The sequence below is a fragment of the Brienomyrus brachyistius genome, chromosome 23 (assembly GCF_023856365.1).
Source record: "Brienomyrus brachyistius isolate T26 chromosome 23, BBRACH_0.4, whole genome shotgun sequence".
In the NCBI taxonomy this organism is placed as follows: Eukaryota; Metazoa; Chordata; class Actinopteri; order Osteoglossiformes; family Mormyridae; genus Brienomyrus; species Brienomyrus brachyistius.
In genome coordinates, this window is record NC_064555.1 from 6784241 (window position 1) to 6805369 (window position 21129).

Here is a 21129-nt window from a genome sequence, read left to right on the forward strand (position 1 = left end):
AGCCCTCTGGGGGGGGGGGTGTTTGGGGGGGAGGGGGCTCTTGGCCACAGCCTCTAATGACTGCAGGGTATCATGAGCTAACTATTTCTTTTCTCCATGTTGTAACAAGGCCCTCTCACCTTGCCGTGACATCACCGGCAGTATCAGCAGGCCCTGTGTTTTGAAGACAGGAGTTGAGGATGACATCATAGGGTGTCCAGCTCGCAAAGTTTCTCTTATGGTTCATTTTGTCTGACCAAGCCTCAGTGATCTATGCCTGTCACGAAAAAAAAAAAAAAAAGCTGTACTATTAAACCCAGCTTGGGCTTCTGACTGTGTGTTCTGATCTTTATGGGGCATAAAGATCCTGTTGTCTGCCTCTTCATCACTCCATCTCAGTCAGCAGCGAGCCTGACCAGAACGATCCGCCACCTTTCAGGACCGGTGCTGTATGTGTGTTTGGCTGTTTGACGAATGTGCGGGCGAATGCTTGCTCAGGTCCACTAATCTTGCCACAACTGTCGATGTATTTCTGAAGAGCGCATTATAATCAGTGACATAAACCGTCAGAGACCGTGACCTCGCAGACTCGAGCGGGATAAATAACCCATAGATTATCCTTAAAATTGACAAGCGTTTTCCTGTGTAATTATGCTTTTTTGTTTTAGGGGACATTTCATGCCATCTTGCAGGGGCTAAAAGTTCAGCCTCGTGATGTATGTAACTGATGATACGTCGTCCTGTAAAAAAAAAGATCGAGTTTATGCCAGCGGAGACTTTTCTGCTAGACTCGTTCTTCACGAGAATACAATAAGGTCTCACCGGAAGAATTTACGAGCTGCAGGCTGGATTGCCTTTCATAAGGAATGTAAAGTGGGACGTATCTCCAGTAGGCCGGCATCACCTTCAAAGCGGCCGCTCCGTTACTATTTCGGGCCTTATCAGTCCAAGATGGACGCCAAGAGAGGGGTTTATTTTTCGTCCCAGCCATATATGGGGCGCTGGGCTCCGCGTACCGTGGCTCCTTTCATTATCGTACTTGAAAATTGCACATAATAAGCTCAGGAATGCCCTGCACGCTTGTCACGGGTTGTTTCCAACCTCGTTCTGGTATCCTTTGGTATGCCGCGAGCACCGTGATCGCACTGATCTCAGTGCCGAGTTACAGTAACAGCGATAGCATCTGCGCTATCTTAGCATGGATCGCCGCCTTCTTTTTCTTTGATTCGGGCCAGAACAATCCCGCCCCGGATAATCATTCTGTCCGGCTGTGCCTCGCAGGTGTCCCGGTCCAGGTGTTTGTCATTAGGCCTTTGAGCACCTGTTTCTGCGGCTGATATGCGTCTGTGAGTGTTTTTCTTTTGAAACCTTTGAGTTGCACTTTGCTCATTAAGTTTGAACTGCGGCGAAGCTAATAGTGCCACTGAATTCTTAGTAAAGGAATGAATGTTTTTTTTTTCCCCTCGTGATTTTTGTGATTTAATAAAGACAAATTATTATGACTGTTATTGTTGCCAGTTACATCAAGTGAAACATTAGCTATGTTGACAGTGTCAGTTTTTATTTCTGAAATAGATTAATAGATGAATCGACTGTCCTTTTATGGGTAGAATATCATCGCTCTGGGTCTTAAAGTTGTTGCGTTAAGTTGATGTTCAACACTGAGCCTTTTGAGAGAGGTCAGTGTCCTGCACTGGGGCTCCAGCAGTGCGGCTCGCGGTCTCCGCGGTCTGCAGGATTCACATTCACCTTCGGCGAGTCCCTGAACCAGGCAGGCCGCAGAGCCGAGCGTGATCTAATGACAAGCAGACAGGCCTCCCCAAATATAGCAGCACTGACGTCCCAACTACAGAGGGCCGCAAAATTAAATTACAGGATATTAACGGCGGGATACAATTTGCAGGTCAGAATGTAATAGCAGCCTTTCACTGTGTGTTTTGAAAGTTAACCTTTGGAGTATTGACTCATTTGCAGCTGAATTTGGAGAGATTGAGCGGGGGGTGGGGGGAGGTGCAATAGAGTGGCATAAAGGCACAGTTGTGTGTATGATGACATAACAGTCATATTTATCACCCACTAGCTGCCGGCGAATTAAATAACGTCAATAAAGGTAATTATTATATTATATTATCAGAACCCACCCCCCCAGTTACCATTATTGCCCTAAGGGCTCTGAACGCGTATATAAATACCAAACCGTCTCATGTCATTTTAATTTGGTCTCAGCATGGATTACAGCATTATTAAATTATATAGCAGAAAATGGTTTAATATTAATCGCATCATGTTTGCCCGCTATCAGCGGGAAAAAAAAAAAAAACACACATCTTGATGGGCGGAGACGAGTGGCCCATTCGTTATGCTAATCTCATTTGTTAAGATCTGTTAAGTAGAGAGCAGCTTTAATGCATGCTTTTCAGTTTTAATTATGGACCATAAATTAGTTTTAGTACATTAGTACCGCAAGTGAATTGCCATGTTTAAATAGATTATGGGGCAAAAACATTATCCAAATGTACATATTGAACTAATCTTGCATCTTAAGGATATTAATGGCGACATTACTGTAATTTGTGATTTCCCGTTTAACCTCGTGCCCTTCGCCGGCACGTCCGAGAGGCTGGGGGTTTTAGGCCGGTGCTGTCTTTATCTGATGGCGGACGCAGTCACACATGTGCGTGAAAGATCAGCGTGCGTTGCACGCGCAGCATCCACCCCCCAGCTGTACGTCTGGGAACGACATGCTTTGTGTTTTTAATGGACTCATTATTTTAATAGCTCGAGACTGCATTTTTCTCATATATGTTTTGGTCTGAGAGTCATTCTGCCTTGCCTGTCAGTAAAACGTATGCGCCGAGACGCTTTAAGCAGAACGGTGGAGAGCATGTTGATTAAAGTCTCATTTTGGGGCCACGCTCTGGCAGCTTCCTGCGATGTTCACCGGTTGCCGCTACTGCTGACAGACAGCCGACATTCCCTCAGCTACACAATCAGTGTGTTGAAGGGAGTTTTTCCCCTCTGACTTTAAACTAGGCTGTTTATGGGCAGACGTGTCTCTCTCTGTATGATAACTGTTTATCGTTTTATGGCTTTGCTCTATGAATGTCCTTCTCTTTTCCCTGATAGGAACAGAAGTGTTTGACAAATATGTTGCTTAATTTTTTTGCATTTTAGTCTTTGTTCCCTTTACGTTATGCATCTCCCAGGGGCTCAGCCTTTCTCCTTTAGTTACTCTCATAACTGTCTTGCGGAGGAGGGCTGATTTCACGGCTCGCATCCTGTACTTTCATGTATCAAGAATCGGTTTGTTTGAGAGATTAGAGAGCATGCGTGTCATGGACGGTGACCTCCGACCTGCGTGACCCCTGACCCTTGCTGCTCCTCAGGTGGCCCTGGTGCACTGGACGGAGAGCGTGGGCCTGACGCTGGTGAGCAGGGACTTGACCTCCATGCAGCTGAAGACTCCTGGCGGACACATCCTGACCTTTCACATCCTGCAGATATTCCCCTTCACGTCGGAGAGCAAGAGAATGGGCATCATTGTTCGAGTGAGGCTGACGTTTAAGCGTGTGTTTAATCAGAATCGAGGCAGCTCACTGGGAGACGCCGGAGGCTGGTTGTGACACACTTAAAAACACATACTTTTATCAGTGTTTCCCAACCCAGTCCTCGGGGAACCCCAGATGATCCACATTTTTGCTTCCTGCCAGACAGTTCACATTTTTGCTCCCTCACAGCTCCTTACCTGCCTGGGAGTCCCCGAGGACCAGATTGGGAAATCGCTATTTTAAAATAACAATTAAATTTGCTACTGTTGCTGTTTTTATCTTGTAGTCTGCAAGAGCCAGTATTACAAGGCTGTATCCTTTATTTTTGTTTGCTTTATTTTGGATATTTTCACGCTCTGCTGTTTAATCCTGCACAGCAATTTCCCTCGGAAGGAATAAAATTAAAGTTATCTTACCTTAAACATAGGTTCAATTTATCTGTTAATTTTATGTTAACCGGCCTGCATTAGCTTTAGAGTAGCCCCCCCTCGCAGCTTTGCTGTATGTCATGCCCGGTTCCTGATCTAGCCTCACCCCGATGACTGTCCTTTTCAGGAGGAGGCCACGGGTGACATCACTTTCTACATGAAGGGGGCTGACGTCGCCATGGCAAGCATCGTGCAGTACAACGATTGGCTGGAGGAGGAGGTAGGCCGGCTGGCCCGCCGTTGGCCCCTGCAGCTCGGGGCCCCGTTAGCCACACCCATACGGACACATGACCTACAGTAGCGTTCACTGCAGTGACTCCTTACTATCAAATATCCTTTTAAAATGCTTTTAACTTAATTACAAGGCACCCCAAAACATTGTTTTATAAATGATGCAAAGGCCATGCTAATGAATACATTATGATTTATGTCTTAAAATGATTACCTTCTCAGAGTGCTGAGAGAATCCCAATTGGAAAACACATAGGATTTACAATATCTATGTACGTATTCATAATGTCATCAATGATATAGACATATGAACACAACTCTCTATGTTTAATATATATGCATATCTATTAAGAGACATATATATTCAGATATATATTCACATACAGTGTAGTCAGTGTGTGTGTATATATATGTGCTTTTACTTTTATTTTTTCAAAATATTAAATATAGCAGTGTATAAAACACTTAGGGGCTTTGTGTATGTATGCTTATCATTGTATTGGCATTATTTGGGAGTCAGTAAGTGCCGTGGGGCGATTTATTTTAATTAGTGTCCCAAATAAGGCTGATCATGTGACATGTCATAATGTCAGTTAACACCATTGCTGACAGTTAACAGCATCGCTGACATCATGGCATGTCACATGGTCACCCGGGGATCAGTCTTATTTGGGACACTAATTATGATCCTCCTGCAGCCCGTCGCGATGTCCTGGCATCCCAGGGCCCGGGGGCTGCATCCTCGAGCCTCTTTCTCGTCGCTCCTTCCTTTCCTTGTCCGTTCCCCTGTTTATCCGTGTGCCCAGTGTGTGCCCCCGGCCCAGTCTCCTCATCGATCCCTGTCTCAGTACACAGCACCATTTCACTCCTAGAGGCGGCAGTTAAGTGTCTCTCTGAATGGGCAGCGCTCACTGCGTAGGTCATACATTTCTTCTGGGTGATTTATAGCTGTCGTTTTTTGGGATAATTTATGGCGCCGTTGTGTGTGGAAAAACCCGCTTTTTTAAAGCCCTTAGCTGTGTTCCGTTTTACTGCAGTAGATGACAGCATTTGTTCCTCAGATCGTATCGCCGGGGTAAACCTGTCCTTCAGGGAGGAAGTGTGTTTGGGTTGCTGCCCTATTTCTGGAGCACGTGCTGTAGGTGGAGTGGTCAGGGGCTGATGTGAAGGCCGCTTGTTTGTGCAGATGAAGGTCCTCACACATTTATCTGATTTATAGGAAGACAGGGATTAGCCTGCCCATCCCTGCAAACTGGCAAAAACAGGGATTGTTTGGGATTCATTTCCCTGCCAGTGTCCCTACCCAAACCCCCCCCCCCCCCCCACACACTCAAGTGCATACACACAGGTTTTTAATTATATCTTTGTGACTTTCCATTCATGTCTATGGGAAAACCCCTAATCCCAACAATGATAACTTTAACCCCCACCCAGCCCTGACCTTAACCATGAGTAACAAAACAAGGACTCCTGGCATTTTTAGAATCTCTAATTGCAGTCACAGATTTTCTTTATAAAACTGAGTTTCTCCAGGAAGGTCCCCACATGGTTAAGGGTTTTTATCACACTATGGAGAAATCTGGTCCCCACAATGTAATTACAAACACACACACAGTTTTTTTTTTTTCTTCCCCTAACACATGTTTTCTCCGCCCCCCCCCCCCCCCCCCCAGTGTGGGAACATGGCCAGAGAAGGACTCCGCACTCTGGTGGTGGCCAAGAAGTCCCTGTCAGACGAGCAGTACCAGGATTTTGAGGTGCGGCCCGCACTGGACCTCTCCCCCCCCTCCTTCCTTTCCGCTGCCGTATCCCTGGCCTGTTCCCACGCCTCCCCCTCTCTCTATCCCTCCAGAACCGGTACAACCAGGCCAAGCTGAGCATCCACGACCGGGGTTTGAAGGTGGCGGCCGTGGTGGAAAGCCTAGAGAGGGAAATGGAGCTGCTGTGCCTGACCGGCGTGGAGGACCAGCTGCAGGCCGACGTCCGGCCCACCCTGGAGATGCTGAGGAACGCAGGCATTAAGGTCCGTGCTGGCCACGCCCCCTGATACTTGGCCCCACCCACTGACATTCTCTAACTCTCTAATTCCCACTAACACTCACTCATGCTGTCAAACTGCATTGTTCATTTTCATTTGCGTGGATTAGTAAGGAATACGAGTAATTATTATCCAGAGTACTGGATAAGTACGGTTAGGGTGAATGACCTCTGATATGAAAGCTTTTTGTACAGCCTTCCATCCCACAGTGGGGTTTATGTTTGGGTTGTCTACAGATCTCCCCTCATGCGCAGCTATGCTCATTCTGTCTGCCTTATTTATTTTATTTTCTTTCCTTTCACCTCAGATATGGATGCTAACTGGGGACAAACTGGAAACGGCGACCTGCATCGCAAAAAGCTCGCACCTGGTCTCCCGCAGCCAGAACATCCACGTCTTTAAGCCTGTATGTATAACCGCTATACCCACACGCAGCAGTTCGTCCCCATCCTGCCTGCGCGCATCATCAAGTCAGATATGACAGTGACAGTTTCCAGCATGTCTGGAAATGAGCACCATCGTTTAAGGTGTCCGCGTCAGCCATGTTTGTGTGGACATCAGATCACTCATTTTGCTCTGCTCTCCTGCAGTTCTGCCTGTCGCGTGCTGACCTGCTGCCGTGGGACCTGTTTCTGTGTCTCCTTCACACTGCGCTGAACTGCACTCTGGTGTATCCAGCTACATAGGCTTTATACGTGCGCGTGTGTAAATGTTTGAGCTGTGCGTGTATTAATTACGCTGTGCGTAACCTATGCAGCAGTGAGTCACACGCTGGCCGGTGCAGTGAAATGTGAACGGCACGTGGTCCGCCATTCTGTCCTCCAGTGTGGAGGACGCCCCCCCACATTCTGCAGAGTGACACTGCAATGTCAGGTGTCTGCATCTCTCAGGTGGCTTTTGTGTGCGTATTCACTGAACTGCAGGAAAATTTCATCACCAGTTCGCTCCCAGCCAGAAGGTTCCAATCACACTGAAGTTTGCCAATATTGCCGGGCAACTCATCCGGACCTGGGTGATGCCAAAAAGTTTGTTGCCCCTAAGCAGCACTGGTCAGCAACATTACCTGGCAGTATTGCTCAAAATGTATCTCCACCCTTAGAGGCAACTGCGGGGATGGAATCTTAGAGCCCATAAATGCACCTGAGAAGGAGGAGAAACAGAAAATGGTCGCATCGATCCATGTGTGTGAGAATACGTGACCCCTGTGCACTTTTTTTAAGGGGCTCGCTGATGCCGGGTTCTCCCTGCCCCAGGTCACCAGCCGAGGGGAGGCCCACCTGGAGTTGAACGCCTTCAGGAGGAAGCACGACTGCGCCCTGGTCATCTCCGGAGACTCCCTGGAGGTGCGATGAGCGGGCGGGCAGGCAGGGGGCGCTCAGGTGCTGCTGTTGGCCTGCAGTATCAGTATGACTTCGAAGCCGCTTTGGTGTTTCGTTCGGTCGCTATCATAAGTCACTCTGGTGAAACGTAGCAGACGGTAAATAAATCGGTCTGGTGAAAAGGATAATGGAGAGCGGATTAAGCAGCTTTATTTTAGGGTTAGGGTTTCCTGATGGGTATAATTAAGCACTTAATTTCTCTTTTAGCAATTTTTTTTTTGTGTTGTCGTTTAACCCTCTGTGGTTATGCACAGCAAAGCTTCATGTTCTAACCATGGAATGTTTCTCCTGTTAGTTTTAATTATATTAAATAACTTCAGCAATAAATATCGAAAGAGGTTTAAAAACGCAGCTTTTCGGGGGGTGCTTTGGGAAATGTTGCCATGTATACACTGAGTATACGTATTCTGTTTGATTGGCTGCCATTGTCCTGGGATCGATGCCGATTGGCTGATGCCCCGCCCCTTAGGTGTGTCTGCGTTACTACGAGCATGAGTTTGTGGAGCTGGCGTGCCAGTGCCCCGCTGTGGTGTGCTGCCGCTGCTCGCCCACGCAGAAGGCGCAGATTGTCACACTGCTGCAGCAGAACACGGAGAATCGCACTTGTGCCATCGGTGAGTTCTGGGGTGGGGTGAGGAAGCCAAGGAGCCGCCCACTTCCTGCGGCAGTCTGTGGCAGCTCTGAGCCAAGTGCTTCTCAGCTGATCTCCATTCATTTAGCTCAAAATCCATGTGACAGTGGTCAGTCACAGCTGGTGGAGCTAAATGATGAGGAATGACGTCGTCAGTCAGAGGAATCCCAGAATTTCCTCCTTGTCCTTGTACTGTTTATTTTTTTTTGTATGTGTGTGACTTCAAATGCAGCCGCAGGTTACGCTGGGGGCCTTTTGGTGCTTTGGGGGACAGCCACAAGGTGGCGCTCATCTCACACCTCACGCCCCCCCCCCCCACACCATCTTCTCTGTTGCTCAGGTGATGGAGGCAATGATGTCAGCATGATCCAGGCAGCTGACTGTGGCATTGGCATCGAGGGCAAGGTAAAGAAACGGGGGGGGGGGGGGGGGGGGGCAGTAAGGCCCACGTCATTCCCTTCAAATGCTCCCTAAGTATATCCCACGAGGGCTGAGCCCATGATACGTGTACTTATCTGTCAGGAGGGCGCCTCCTACTGGGCCGATCGGGTGTTGACGGATGTGCCCCCTCATTACCGCTTTGCGCTGCTTCATGGAGCCCAGCCTGCGGCTGACACAGCGAGTGTTAATGATGCACTTTCAGCGTGCGACAGGCTCGTCTCCTCCAGCAGTTACCAAAGGGCGGCCCCCAGCGGGATAATTACACGCATTAATAACCATCCTCACAGTCCTCCGCATTTGCACATGAATCACAGATAACTGTGCGGTTCCCGGCAGGTCTGCTGTATATTACAAACAGCCTGCAAGTGGGTCAGAACCAGGACTCTCCCATCCGAAAAGGGGATGAGAGTCTTCCCTTGGGAGGACAGGAGAATATCCATACCATTCACACCACAAGAAATCATTTTAGATTACAGCCTCTTCCCGGGATACGATGGGGTTACATTCTGACAAAGCTATCATAAGGCAAAAATGCATTTCAATAGAGTACACTTAACCTAACCTGACATCATAGCCTAAGCTAGCCTATGTTAAATATGCTCAGTACACTGGCATTAGCCTACAGCTGGGCAAAGTCATTAACACAAACCTAATTTATAAAATTTGAACATCTCATGTAATTTATTGGATAATGTACTGAAAGTTAAAATCATTTACCCTTTGTAAAGTCGAAATATCGTAACCTGGGAATCATCTGCATTTTTCTCTATGAAGAATGAAAATAATTTAAGACTGTTATCGGAAGTGTGTGTGTATAAATCACCCTTCTCCTGGCCAGTTCAGTCTATCTCAGGGGCTTTGGGGTGCCCCGGAATCCCCTCGCAGTTCCGTGTGTGTATGCAGTCCGCCATACGCCCGTGCCAACTCACCCCATCTCACACGGTCTCCCCTCTTCACACAGGAGGGCAAGCAGGCCTCCCTGGCTGCCGACTTCTCCATCACGCAGTTCAAGCACATCGGCCGACTCCTCATGGTCCACGGCCGGAACAGCTACAAGCGTTCGGCCGCCCTGGGCCAGTTCGTCATGCACAGGGGCCTTATCATCTCCACAATGCAGGTTAGTGGAGATGGGGACCAGGCAGGTGTGAGAGTTAAACCTTGGCTGGCTCTGGTCACCTGTACCAGGCAGGTGTGAGAGCTGAACCTGGGCTGGCTCTGGTCACCTGTACCAGGCTGGTGTAAGAGCTGAACCTGGGCTGGTTCTGGTCACCTGTACCAGGCTGGTGTGAGAGTTAAATCTTGGCTGGCTCTGGTCACCTGTACCAGGCAGGTGTAAGAGTTAAACCTTGGCTGGCTCTGGTCACCTGTACCAGGCAGGTGTAAGAGCTGAACCTGGGCTGGTTCTGGTCACCTGTACCAGGCTGGTGTGAGAGTTAAATCTTGGCTGGCTCTGGTCACCTGTACCAGGCAGGTGTGAGAGTTAAACCGGGGCTGGTTCTGGTCACCTGTACCAGGCGGGTGTGAGAGCTGAACCTGGGCTAGGCCTGGTCACCTGGGTACTCTTCTGCTCCAGATAATTGTTTGCCATATCTCTCGTTTCAGGCTGTGTTTTCCTCCATTTTCTACTTCGCGTCGGTGCCCCTATACCAGGGTTTCCTCATGGTGGGGTATGTCTCAGTGTCCACCGTGTGTTGCCCTTTTTATCTGTATGGGGGAGTTACTCTGCTACCTCTGTGCTCAGCCCCCTTGTTCTGTCACTCTGCCCAGGTATGCCACCATCTACACCATGTTCCCTGTCTTCTCCCTGGTCCTGGACCAGGACGTGAAGCCGGACATGGCGCTGCTTTACCCCGAGCTCTACAAGGACCTCACCAAGGTGTGGCCAGGACAGCTCTGACCCCCCCCTCCCGCCCCCCCCGCATGACACTGAGCCCCACATGACACTGTCTCCTTCGTTTCAGGGGCGCTCCTTGTCCTTTAAGACGTTCCTTATTTGGGTCTTAATAAGTGTCTACCAAGGTGAGAGATTCATTCCATCATTTATCCATCTTTGCAGTTCTGTGTGTGTGTGTGTGTGTGTGTGTGTGTGTGTGTGTGTGTGTGTGTGTGTGTGTGTGTGTGTGGGGGGGGGGGGGGGGGGTTATGTATATATTACATTGCGTGGACCAAATTTAAATAGCGCTCTTATGTGTACTATACATTTGTAACATTAAGGTTACACGCATTTTTAACCACTGTGCCACCCAGTGCCTATATTTACAGCAGCATTCATCCTTTTTTAATTAAATTACAACACTAAAACACTCAATGAAGGTGTAAAGTATATTTTCTGCAGGACTGACATGCATGCCTACAGAGGGCTCAGTTTAGTGCTGGGGGTGCAGGTCTTGAGTGTTTGAGTGTTTCTGCTCTGTGCCTATTTACCCAGCATTCCCTGTACATCTGTCTCTTCAGCAGCGTGTAGTGTTAATCCTGGCGCTCATCAAGTAACAGGCAGTACTGTTTGCTGAGTCCGAACACCGTCGTATAAACTGTTGTTGTTTAACGGTAAAAAAGTACAGGTAAACGCAATGATATTGCGTATTTCGTACGTAATTCTATACACTAAAGCACACTACTCTCCGACTGCCACAGGGGGCATCCTGATGTATGGGGCACTGCTGCTCTTCGAGTCGGAGTTTGTGCATGTGGTGGCCATCTCCTTCACGGCACTCATCCTCACCGAGCTGCTCATGGTGGCCCTCACCATCCGGACCTGGCACTGGCTCATGGTAGTGGCCGAGGCCGTCAGTCTCGGCTGCTATTTGGCCTCCCTCGCTTTCCTGAATGAGTATTTCGGTGAGCGCCCTCTGCTGCCAGTCCTCCTGTTGACAGAGATCCCTGTATAGTTGTTTGATCAGGGTGGTTAGCAGGGTGTCCACTAGGCGGTGCTGTACAGCCTTTCAGATAACCTTCATTAGTCACCTTGCATGTTTTTTATACAGATAAGACTTTAACAATTAATATAACTTTGTCTATAATTTTATAACTGATCATCAGCCAGTTTTAACAGTCTGAATACAGTATGCATTTTGTGTGGTTTGGTATGGCCATACAACATGTTCATTTTTATTTTTATTTAACTCCTGAGGTTTTAATTATAATAAAATGAGTCAGTGAAAAGATTTCACAAATACAGCTATGTGAGTGTGTGTGTGGCCTAAATTCTAGCATAAATATTGCCTTCTGCCATGTCTCACCTTCTACCTTTGTGTGGCTTTCCCACACCTTACAAACTCTCACTCTTCGTTTATGAGACTTTCCCACACCTGTTACAAACTCTCACTCTTCGCTTATGAGACTTTCCCACACCTGTTACAAACTCTCACTCTTCGCTTATGAGACTTTCCCACACCTGTTACACACTCTCACTCTTTGCTTATGAGACTTTCCCACACCTTACAAACTCTCACTCTTCGCTTATGAGACTTTCCCACACCTTACAAACTCTCACTCTTCGCTTATGAGACTTTCCCACACCTGTTACAAACTCTCACTCTTCGTTTATGAGACTTGCCCACACCTGTTACAAACTCTCACTCTTCGCTTATGAGACTTTCCCACACCTGTTACAAACTCTCACTCTTCGCTTATGAGACTTTCCCACACCTGTTACACACTCTCACTCTTCGCTTATGAGACTTGCCCACACCTGTTACAAACTCTCACTCTTCGCTTATGAGACTTGCCCACACCTGTTACACACTCTCACTCTTCGCTTATGAGACTTGCCCACACCTGTTACAAACTCTCACTCTTTGCTTATGAGACTTGCCCACACCTGTTACAAACTCTCACTCTTCGCTTATGAGACTTGCCCACACCTGTTACAAACTCTCACTCTTCGCTTATGAGACTTTCCCACACCTGTTACAAACTCTCACTCTTTGCTTATGAGACTTGCCCACACCTGTTACAAACTCTCACTCTTCGCTTATGAGACTTTCCCACACCTGTTACAAACTCTCACTCTTCGTTTATGAGACTTGCCCACACCTGTTACAAACTCTCACTCTTTGCTTATGAGACTTGCCCACACCTGTTACAAACTCTCACTCTTCGCTTATGAGACTTTCCCACACCTGTTACAAACTCTCACTCTTTGCTTATGAGACTTGCCCACACCTGTTACAAACTCTCACTCTTCGCTTATGAGACTTTCCCACACCTGTTACAAACTCTCACTCTTCGTTTATGAGACTTTCCCACACCTGTTACACACTCTCACTCTTTGCTTATGAGACTTGCCCACACCTGTTACAAACTCTCACTCTTCGCTTATGAGACTTTCCCACACCTGTTACAAACTCTCACTCTTCGCTTATGAGACTTTCCCACACCTGTTACAAACTCTCACTCTTCGCTTATGAGACTTTCCCACACCTGTTACAAACTCTCACTCTTTGCTTATGAGACTTGCCCACACCTGTTACAAACTCTCACTCTTTGCTTATGAGACTTGCCCACACCTGTTACAAACTCTCACTCTTCGCTTATGAGACTTGCCCACACCTGTTACAAACTCTCACTCTTCGCTTATGAGACTTGCCCACACCTGTTACAAACTCTCACTCTTCGCTTATGAGACTTTCCCACACCTGTTACAAACTCTCACTCTTCGCTTATGAGACTTTCCCACACCTGTTACAAACTCTCACTCTTCGCTTATGAGACTTTCCCACACCTGTTACAAACTCTCACTCTTCGCTTATGAGACTTTCCCACACCTGTTACAAACTCTCACTCTTTGCTTATGAGACTTGCCCACACCTGTTACAAACTCTCACTCTTCGCTTATGAGACTTGCCCACACCTGTTACACACTCTCACTCTTCGCTTATGAGACTTGCCCACACCTGTTACAAACTCTCACTCTTCGCTTATGAGACTTGCCCACACCTGTTACAAACTCTCACTCTTCGCTTATGAGACTTGCCCACACCTGTTACAAACTCTCACTCTTCGCTTATGAGACTTGCCCACACCTGTTACAAACTCTCACTCTTCGCTTATGAGACTTTCCCACACCTGTTACAAACTCTCACTCTTCGCTTATGAGACTTGCCCACACCTGTTACAAACTCTCACTCTTCACTTATGAGACTTTCCCACACCTGTTACAAACTCTCACTCTTTGCTTATGAGACTTGCCCACACCTGTTACAAACTCTCACTCTTCGTTTATGAGACTTTCCCACACCTGTTACAAACTCTCACTCTTTGCTTATGAGACTTGCCCACACCTGTTACAAACTCTCACTCTTCGTTTATGAGACTTTCCCACACCTGTTACACACTCTCACTCTTCGCTTATGAGACTTTCCCACACCTGTTACAAACTCTCACTCTTTGCTTATGAGACTTGCCCACACCTGTTACACACTCTCACTCTTCACTCATGAGACTTGCCCACACCTGTTACAAACTCTCACTCTTCGCTTATGAGACTTGCCCACACCTGTTACAAACTCTCACTCTTTGCTTATGAGACTTGCCCACACCTGTTACAAACTCTCACTCTTCACTTATGAGACTTTCCCACACCTGTTACAAACTCTCACTCTTCGCTTATGAGACTTGCCCACACCTGTTACAAACTCTCACTCTTTGCTTATGAGACTTGCCCACACCTGTTACAAACTCTCACTCTTCGCTTATGAGACTTTCCCACACCTGTTACACACTCTCACTCTTCGCTTATGAGACTTTTCCACACCTGTTACAAACTCTCACTCTTCGTTTATGAGACTTGCCCACACCTGTTACAAACTCTCACTCTTTGCTTATGAGACTTGCCCACACCTGTTACAAACTCTCACTCTTCGCTTATGAGACTTTCCCACACCTGTTACACACTCTCACTCTTCGCTTATGAGACTTTCCCACACCTGTTACAAACTCTCACTCTTCGTTTATGAGACTTTCCCACACCTGTTACAAACTCTCACTCTTCGCTTATGAGACTTTCCCACACCTTACAAACTCTCACTCTTCGTTTATGAGACTTTTCCACACCTGTTACAAACTCTCACTCTTCGTTTATGAGACTTGCCCACACCTGTTACAAACTCTCACTCTTTGCTTATGAGACTTGCCCACACCTGTTACAAACTCTCACTCTTCGCTTATGAGACTTTCCCACACCTGTTACACACTCTCACTCTTCGCTTATGAGACTTTCCCACACCTGTTACAAACTCTCACTCTTCGCTTATGAGACTTTCCCACACCTGTTACAAACTCTCACTCTTCGCTTATGAGACTTTCCCACACCTGTTACACACTCTCACTCTTCGCTTATGAGACTTGCCCACACCTGTTACAAACTCTCACTCTTCGCTTATGAGACTTGCCCACACCTGTTACAAACTCTCACTCTTCGCTTATGAGACTTGCCCACACCTGTTACAAACTCTCACTCTTCACTTATGAGACTTTCCCACACCTGTTACAAACTCTCACTCTTTGCTTATGAGACTTGCCCACACCTGTTACAAACTCTCACTCTTCGCTTATGAGACTTGCCCACACCTGTTACAAACTCTCACTCTTCGCTTATGAGACTTGCCCACACCTGTTACAAACTCTCACTCTTCGCTTATGAGACTTGCCCACACCTGTTACAAACTCTCACTCTTTGCTTATGAGACTTGCCCACACCTGTTACAAACTCTCACTCTTCGTTTATGAGACTTGCCCACACCTGTTACAAACTCTCACTCTTTGCTTATGAGACTTGCCCACACCTGTTACAAACTCTCACTCTTCGCTTATGAGACTTTCCCACACCTGTTACACACTCTCACTCTTCGCTTATGAGACTTTTCCACACCTGTTACAAACTCTCACTCTTCGTTTATGAGACTTGCCCACACCTGTTACAAACTCTCACTCTTTGCTTATGAGACTTGCCCACACCTGTTACAAACTCTCACTCTTCGCTTATGAGACTTTCCCACACCTGTTACACACTCTCACTCTTCGCTTATGAGACTTTCCCACACCTGTTACAAACTCTCACTCTTCGTTTATGAGACTTTCCCACACCTGTTACAAACTCTCACTCTTCGCTTATGAGACTTTCCCACACCTTACAAACTCTCACTCTTCGCTTATGAGACTTTCCCACACCTGTTACAAACTCTCACTCTTCGCTTATGAGACTTTCCCACACCTTACAAACTCTCACTCTTCGCTTATGAGACTTTCCCACACCTGTTACAAACTCTCACTCTTCGCTTATGAGACTTTCCCACACCTGTTACAAACTCTCACTCTTCGCTTATGAGACTTTCCCACACCTGTTACACACTCTCACTCTTCGCTTATGAGACTTGCCCACACCTGTTACGAACTCTCACTCTTCGCTTATGAGACTTGCCCACACCTGTTACAAACTCTCACTCTTCGCTTATGAGACTTGCCCACACCTGTTACAAACTCTCACTCTTCGCTTATGAGACTTTCCCACACCTGTTACAAACTCTCACTCTTCGCTTATGAGACTTTCCCACACCTGTTACACACTCTCACTCTTCGCTTATGAGACTTGCCCACACCTGTTACAAACTCTCACTCTTCGCTTATGAGACTTGCCCACACCTGTTACAAACTCTCACTCTTCGCTTATGAGACTTGCCCACACCTGTTACAAACTCTCACTCTTTGCTTATGAGACTTTCCCACACCTGTTACAAACTCTCACTCTTCACTTATGAGACTTTCCCACACCTGTTACAAACTCTCACTCTTCGCTTATGAGACTTGCCCACACCTGTTACAAACTCTCACTCTTTGCTTATGAGACTTGCCCACACCTGTTACAAACTCTCACTCTTCGTTTATGAGACTTTCCCACACCTGTTACAAACTCTCACTCTTTGCTTATGAGACTTGCCCACACCTGTTACAAACTCTCACTCTTCGTTTATGAGACTTTCCCACACCTGTTACAAACTCTCACTCTTCGCTTATGAGACTTTCCCACACCTGTTACAAACTCTCACTCTTTGCTTATGAGACTTTCCCACACCTGTTACAAACTCTCACTCTTTGCTTATGAGACTTGCCCACACCTGTTACAAACTCTCACTCTTCGTTCATGAGACTTTCCCACACCTGTTACAAACTCTCACTCTTCGCTTATGAGACTTTCCCACACCTGTTACAAACTCTCACTCTTCGCTTATGAGACTTTCCCACACCTGTTACACACTCTCACTCTTCGCTTATGAGACTTTTCCACACCTGTTACAAATTCTCACTCTTCGCTTATGAGACTTTCCCACACCTGTTACACACTCTCACTCTTCGCTTATGAGACTTTTCCACACCTGTTACAAACTCTCACTCTTTGCTTATGAGACTTTCCCACACCTGTTACAAACTCTCACTCTTTGCTTATGAGACTTGCCCACACCTGTTACAAACTCTCACTCTTTGCTTATGAGACTTGCCCACACCTGTTACAAACTCTCACTCTTTGCTTATGAGACTTTCCCACACCTGTTACAAACTCTCACTCTTCGCTTATGAGACTTGCCCACACCTGTTACAAACTCTCACTCTTCGCTTATGAGACTTTCCCACACCTGTTACACACTCTCACTCTTCGCTTATGAGACTTGCCCACACCTGTTACAAACTCTCACTCTTCGCTTATGAGACTTTCCCACACCTGTTACACACTCTCACTCTTCGCTTATGAGACTTGCCCACACCTGTTACAAACTCTCACTCTTCGCTTATGAGACTTGCCCACACCTGTTACAAACTCTCACTCTTCGCTTATGAGACTTGCCCACACCTGTTACAAACTCTCACTCTTCACTTATGAGACTTTCCCACACCTGTTACAAACTCTCACTCTTTGCTTATGAGACTTGCCCACACCTGTTACAAACTCTCACTCTTTGCTTATGAGACTTGCCCACACCTGTTACAAACTCTCACTCTTCGTTTATGAGACTTGCCCACACCTGTTACAAACTCTCACTCTTCGCTTATGAGACTTGCCCACACCTGTTACAAACTCTCACTCTTCGCTTATGAGACTTGCCCACACCTGTTACAAACTCTCACTCTTCGCTTATGAGACTTGCCCACACCTGTTACAAACTCTCACTCTTTGCTTATGAGACTTGCCCACACCTGTTACAAACTCTCACTCTTCGTTTATGAGACTTGCCCACACCTGTTACAAACTCTCACTCTTTGCTTATGAGACTTGCCCACACCTGTTACAAACTCTCACTCTTCGCTTATGAGACTTTCCCACACCTGTTACACACTCTCACTCTTCGCTTATGAGACTTTTCCACACCTGTTACAAACTCTCACTCTTCGTTTATGAGACTTGCCCACACCTGTTACAAACTCTCACTCTTTGCTTATGAGACTTGCCCACACCTGTTACAAACTCTCACTCTTCGCTTATGAGACTTTCCCACACCTGTTACACACTCTCACTCTTCGCTTATGAGACTTTCCCACACCTGTTACAAACTCTCACTCTTCGTTTATGAGACTTTCCCACACCTGTTACAAACTCTCACTCTTCGCTTATGAGACTTTCCCACACCTTACAAACTCTCACTCTTCGCTTATGAGACTTTCCCACACCTGTTACAAACTCTCACTCTTCGCTTATGAGACTTTCCCACACCTTACAAACTCTCACTCTTCGCTTATGAGACTTTCCCACACCTGTTACAAACTCTCACTCTTCGCTTATGAGACTTTCCCACACCTGTTACACACTCTCACTCTTCGCTTATGAGACTTGCCCACACCTGTTACGAACTCTCACTCTTCGCTTATGAGACTTGCCCACACCTGTTACAAACTCTCACTCTTCGCTTATGAGACTTGCCCACACCTGTTACAAACTCTCACTCTTCGCTTATGAGACTTTCCCACACCTGTTACAAACTCTCACTCTTCGCTTATGAGACTTTCCCACACCTGTTACACACTCTCACTCTTCGCTTATGAGACTTGCCCACACCTGTTACAAACTCTCACTCTTCGCTTATGAGACTTGCCCACACCTGTTACAAACTCTCACTCTTCGCTTATGAGACTTGCCCACACCTGTTACAAACTCTCACTCTTTGCTTATGAGACTTTCCCACACCTGTTACAAACTCTCACTCTTCACTTATGAGACTTTCCCACACCTGTTACAAACTCTCACTCTTCGCTTATGAGACTTGCCCACACCTGTTACAAACTCTCACTCTTTGCTTATGAGACTTGCCCACACCTGTTACAAACTCTCACTCTTCGTTTATGAGACTTTCCCACACCTGTTACAAACTCTCACTCTTTGCTTATGAGACTTGCCCACACCTGTTACAAACTCTCACTCTTCGTTTATGAGACTTTCCCACACCTGTTACAAACTCTCACTCTTCGCTTATGAGACTTTCCCACACCTGTTACAAACTCTCACTCTTTGCTTATGAGACTTTCCCACACCTGTTACAAACTCTCACTCTTTGCTTATGAGACTTGCCCACACCTGTTACAAACTCTCACTCTTCGTTTATGAGACTTTCCCACACCTGTTACAAACTCTCACTCTTCGCTTATGAGACTTTCCCACACCTGTTACAAACTCTCACTCTTCGCTTATGAGACTTTCCCACACCTGTTACACACTCTCACTCTTCGCTTATGAGACTTTTCCACACCTGTTACAAACTCTCACTCTTCGCTTATGAGACTTTCCCACACCTGTTACACACTCTCACTCTTCGCTTATGAGACTTTTCCACACCTGTTACAAACTCTCACTCTTTGCTTATGAGACTTTCCCACACCTGTTACAAACTCTCACTCTTTGCTTATGAGACTTGCCCACACCTGTTACAAACTCTCACTCTTTGCTTATGAGACTTGCCCACACCTGTTACAAACTCTCACTCTTTGCTTATGAGACTTTCCCACACCTGTTACAAACTCTCACTCTTCGCTTATGAGACTTGCCCACACCTGTTACAAACTCTCACTCTTCGCTTATGAGACTTTCCCACACCTGTTACACACTCTCACTCTTCGCTTATGAGACTTGCCCACACCTGTTACAAACTCTCACTCTTCGCTTATGAGACTTTCCCACACCTGTTACACACTCTCACTCTTCGCTTATGAGACTTGCCCACACCTGTTACAAACTCTCACTCTTCGCTTATGAGACTTTCCCACACCTGTTACACACTCTCACTCTTTGCTTATGAGACTTGCCCACACCTGTTACAAACTCTCACTCTTCGCTTATGAGACTTTCCCACACCTGTTACACACTCTCACTCTTTGCTTATGAGACTTGCCCACACCTGTTACAAACTCTCACTCTTTGCTTATGAGACTTTCCCACACCTGTTACAAACTCTCACTCTTCGCTTATGAGACTTTCCCACACCTGTTACACACTCTCACTCTTCGCTTATGAGACTTTCCCACACCTGTTACACACTCTCACTCTTCGCTTATGAGACTTGCCCACACCTGTTACAAACTCTCACTCTTCGCTTATGAGACTTTCCCACACCTGTTACAAACTCTCACTCTTCGCTTATGAGACTTTCCCACACCTGTTACACACTCTCACTCTTCGCTTATGAGACTTGCCCACACCTGTTACAAACTCTCACTCTTCGCTTATGAGACTTTCCCACACCTGTTACACACTCTCACTCTTTGCTTATGAGACTTGCCCACACCTGTTACAAACTCTCACTCTTCGTTTATGAGACTTGCCCACACCTGTTACACACTCTCACTCTTCACTTATGAGACTTTCCCACACCTGTTACAAACTCTCACTCTTCGCTTATGAGACTTTCCCACACCTGTTACAAACTCTCACTCTTCGCTTGTGAGGTGTTTCCCCACCATGTAACACACTCTTTCATGTGTCTCCTGTGAGGCGTTCTCCTTCTTGTTCCGCACTCTCACTCCTGTCCTGTCCTGTCTCTCTCCTCCCACCACGTCTCCTGAGCAGGCATAGGCAGACTGTCCCTCGGAGCTTTCCTAGGTAGGTGCTGCACCTTAGGCTTGCCTACTGCTCCTTCCTCTTCCCTCTCTCTCTCTCTCTGTCCCTTTCTTCCCCTTCCTTCTCCCCCTCTTCCCTCTCCTCTCTCCTCTCCCTCTCATCTTTCCTGTCTTCCCTCTCTCCCTCCTTCCTCTTCCCTCTCTCTGCATGTCGCTCTGCACGCGTGGTAGCTTGTGTTCCCCTGTAAACCTGCAGCGGTTCCTTGTGTCTCTGAGCACAGTCTTCTGCGAGACGTTTGTGTTAACATCACTAAAGGGCAGGATCCCACACCCCCTACCCCCCTGCCTCATCAGTCAGTGACATCACTGTTGTCTTGTGTTCTGACAATACTTGGGCAGTCCGGCAGCCATATTGTCT

At 46.9% G+C, this 21129-nt stretch overlaps 1 protein-coding gene across 4 annotated transcripts in view; it reads left to right on the forward strand.

The window, feature by feature from the left end:
• atp9b (ATPase phospholipid transporting 9B) overlaps positions 1-21129 on the forward strand; it is a 64415-nt gene that overhangs the window by 42597 nt on the left and 689 nt on the right. For 3 of the 4 annotated variants that reach the window (XM_048992517.1, XM_048992519.1, XM_048992520.1), the window contains exons 16-29: positions 3366-3527; positions 4083-4175; positions 5860-5943; positions 6039-6209; positions 6532-6630; positions 7478-7567; positions 8073-8217; positions 8575-8639; positions 9637-9792; positions 10278-10342; positions 10443-10551; positions 10637-10694; positions 11310-11513; positions 20722-20754. In XM_048992517.1, coding sequence (XP_048848474.1) covers positions 3366-3527; positions 4083-4175; positions 5860-5943; positions 6039-6209; positions 6532-6630; positions 7478-7567; positions 8073-8217; positions 8575-8639; positions 9637-9792; positions 10278-10342; positions 10443-10551; positions 10637-10694; positions 11310-11513; positions 20722-20754 — 1534 coding nt within the window. The remainder of the gene's footprint in view (positions 1-3365; positions 3528-4082; positions 4176-5859; positions 5944-6038; positions 6210-6531; positions 6631-7477; positions 7568-8072; positions 8218-8574; positions 8640-9636; positions 9793-10277; positions 10343-10442; positions 10552-10636; positions 10695-11309; positions 11514-20721; positions 20755-21129) is intronic. The other variant, XM_048992518.1, reaches the window with a different exon arrangement.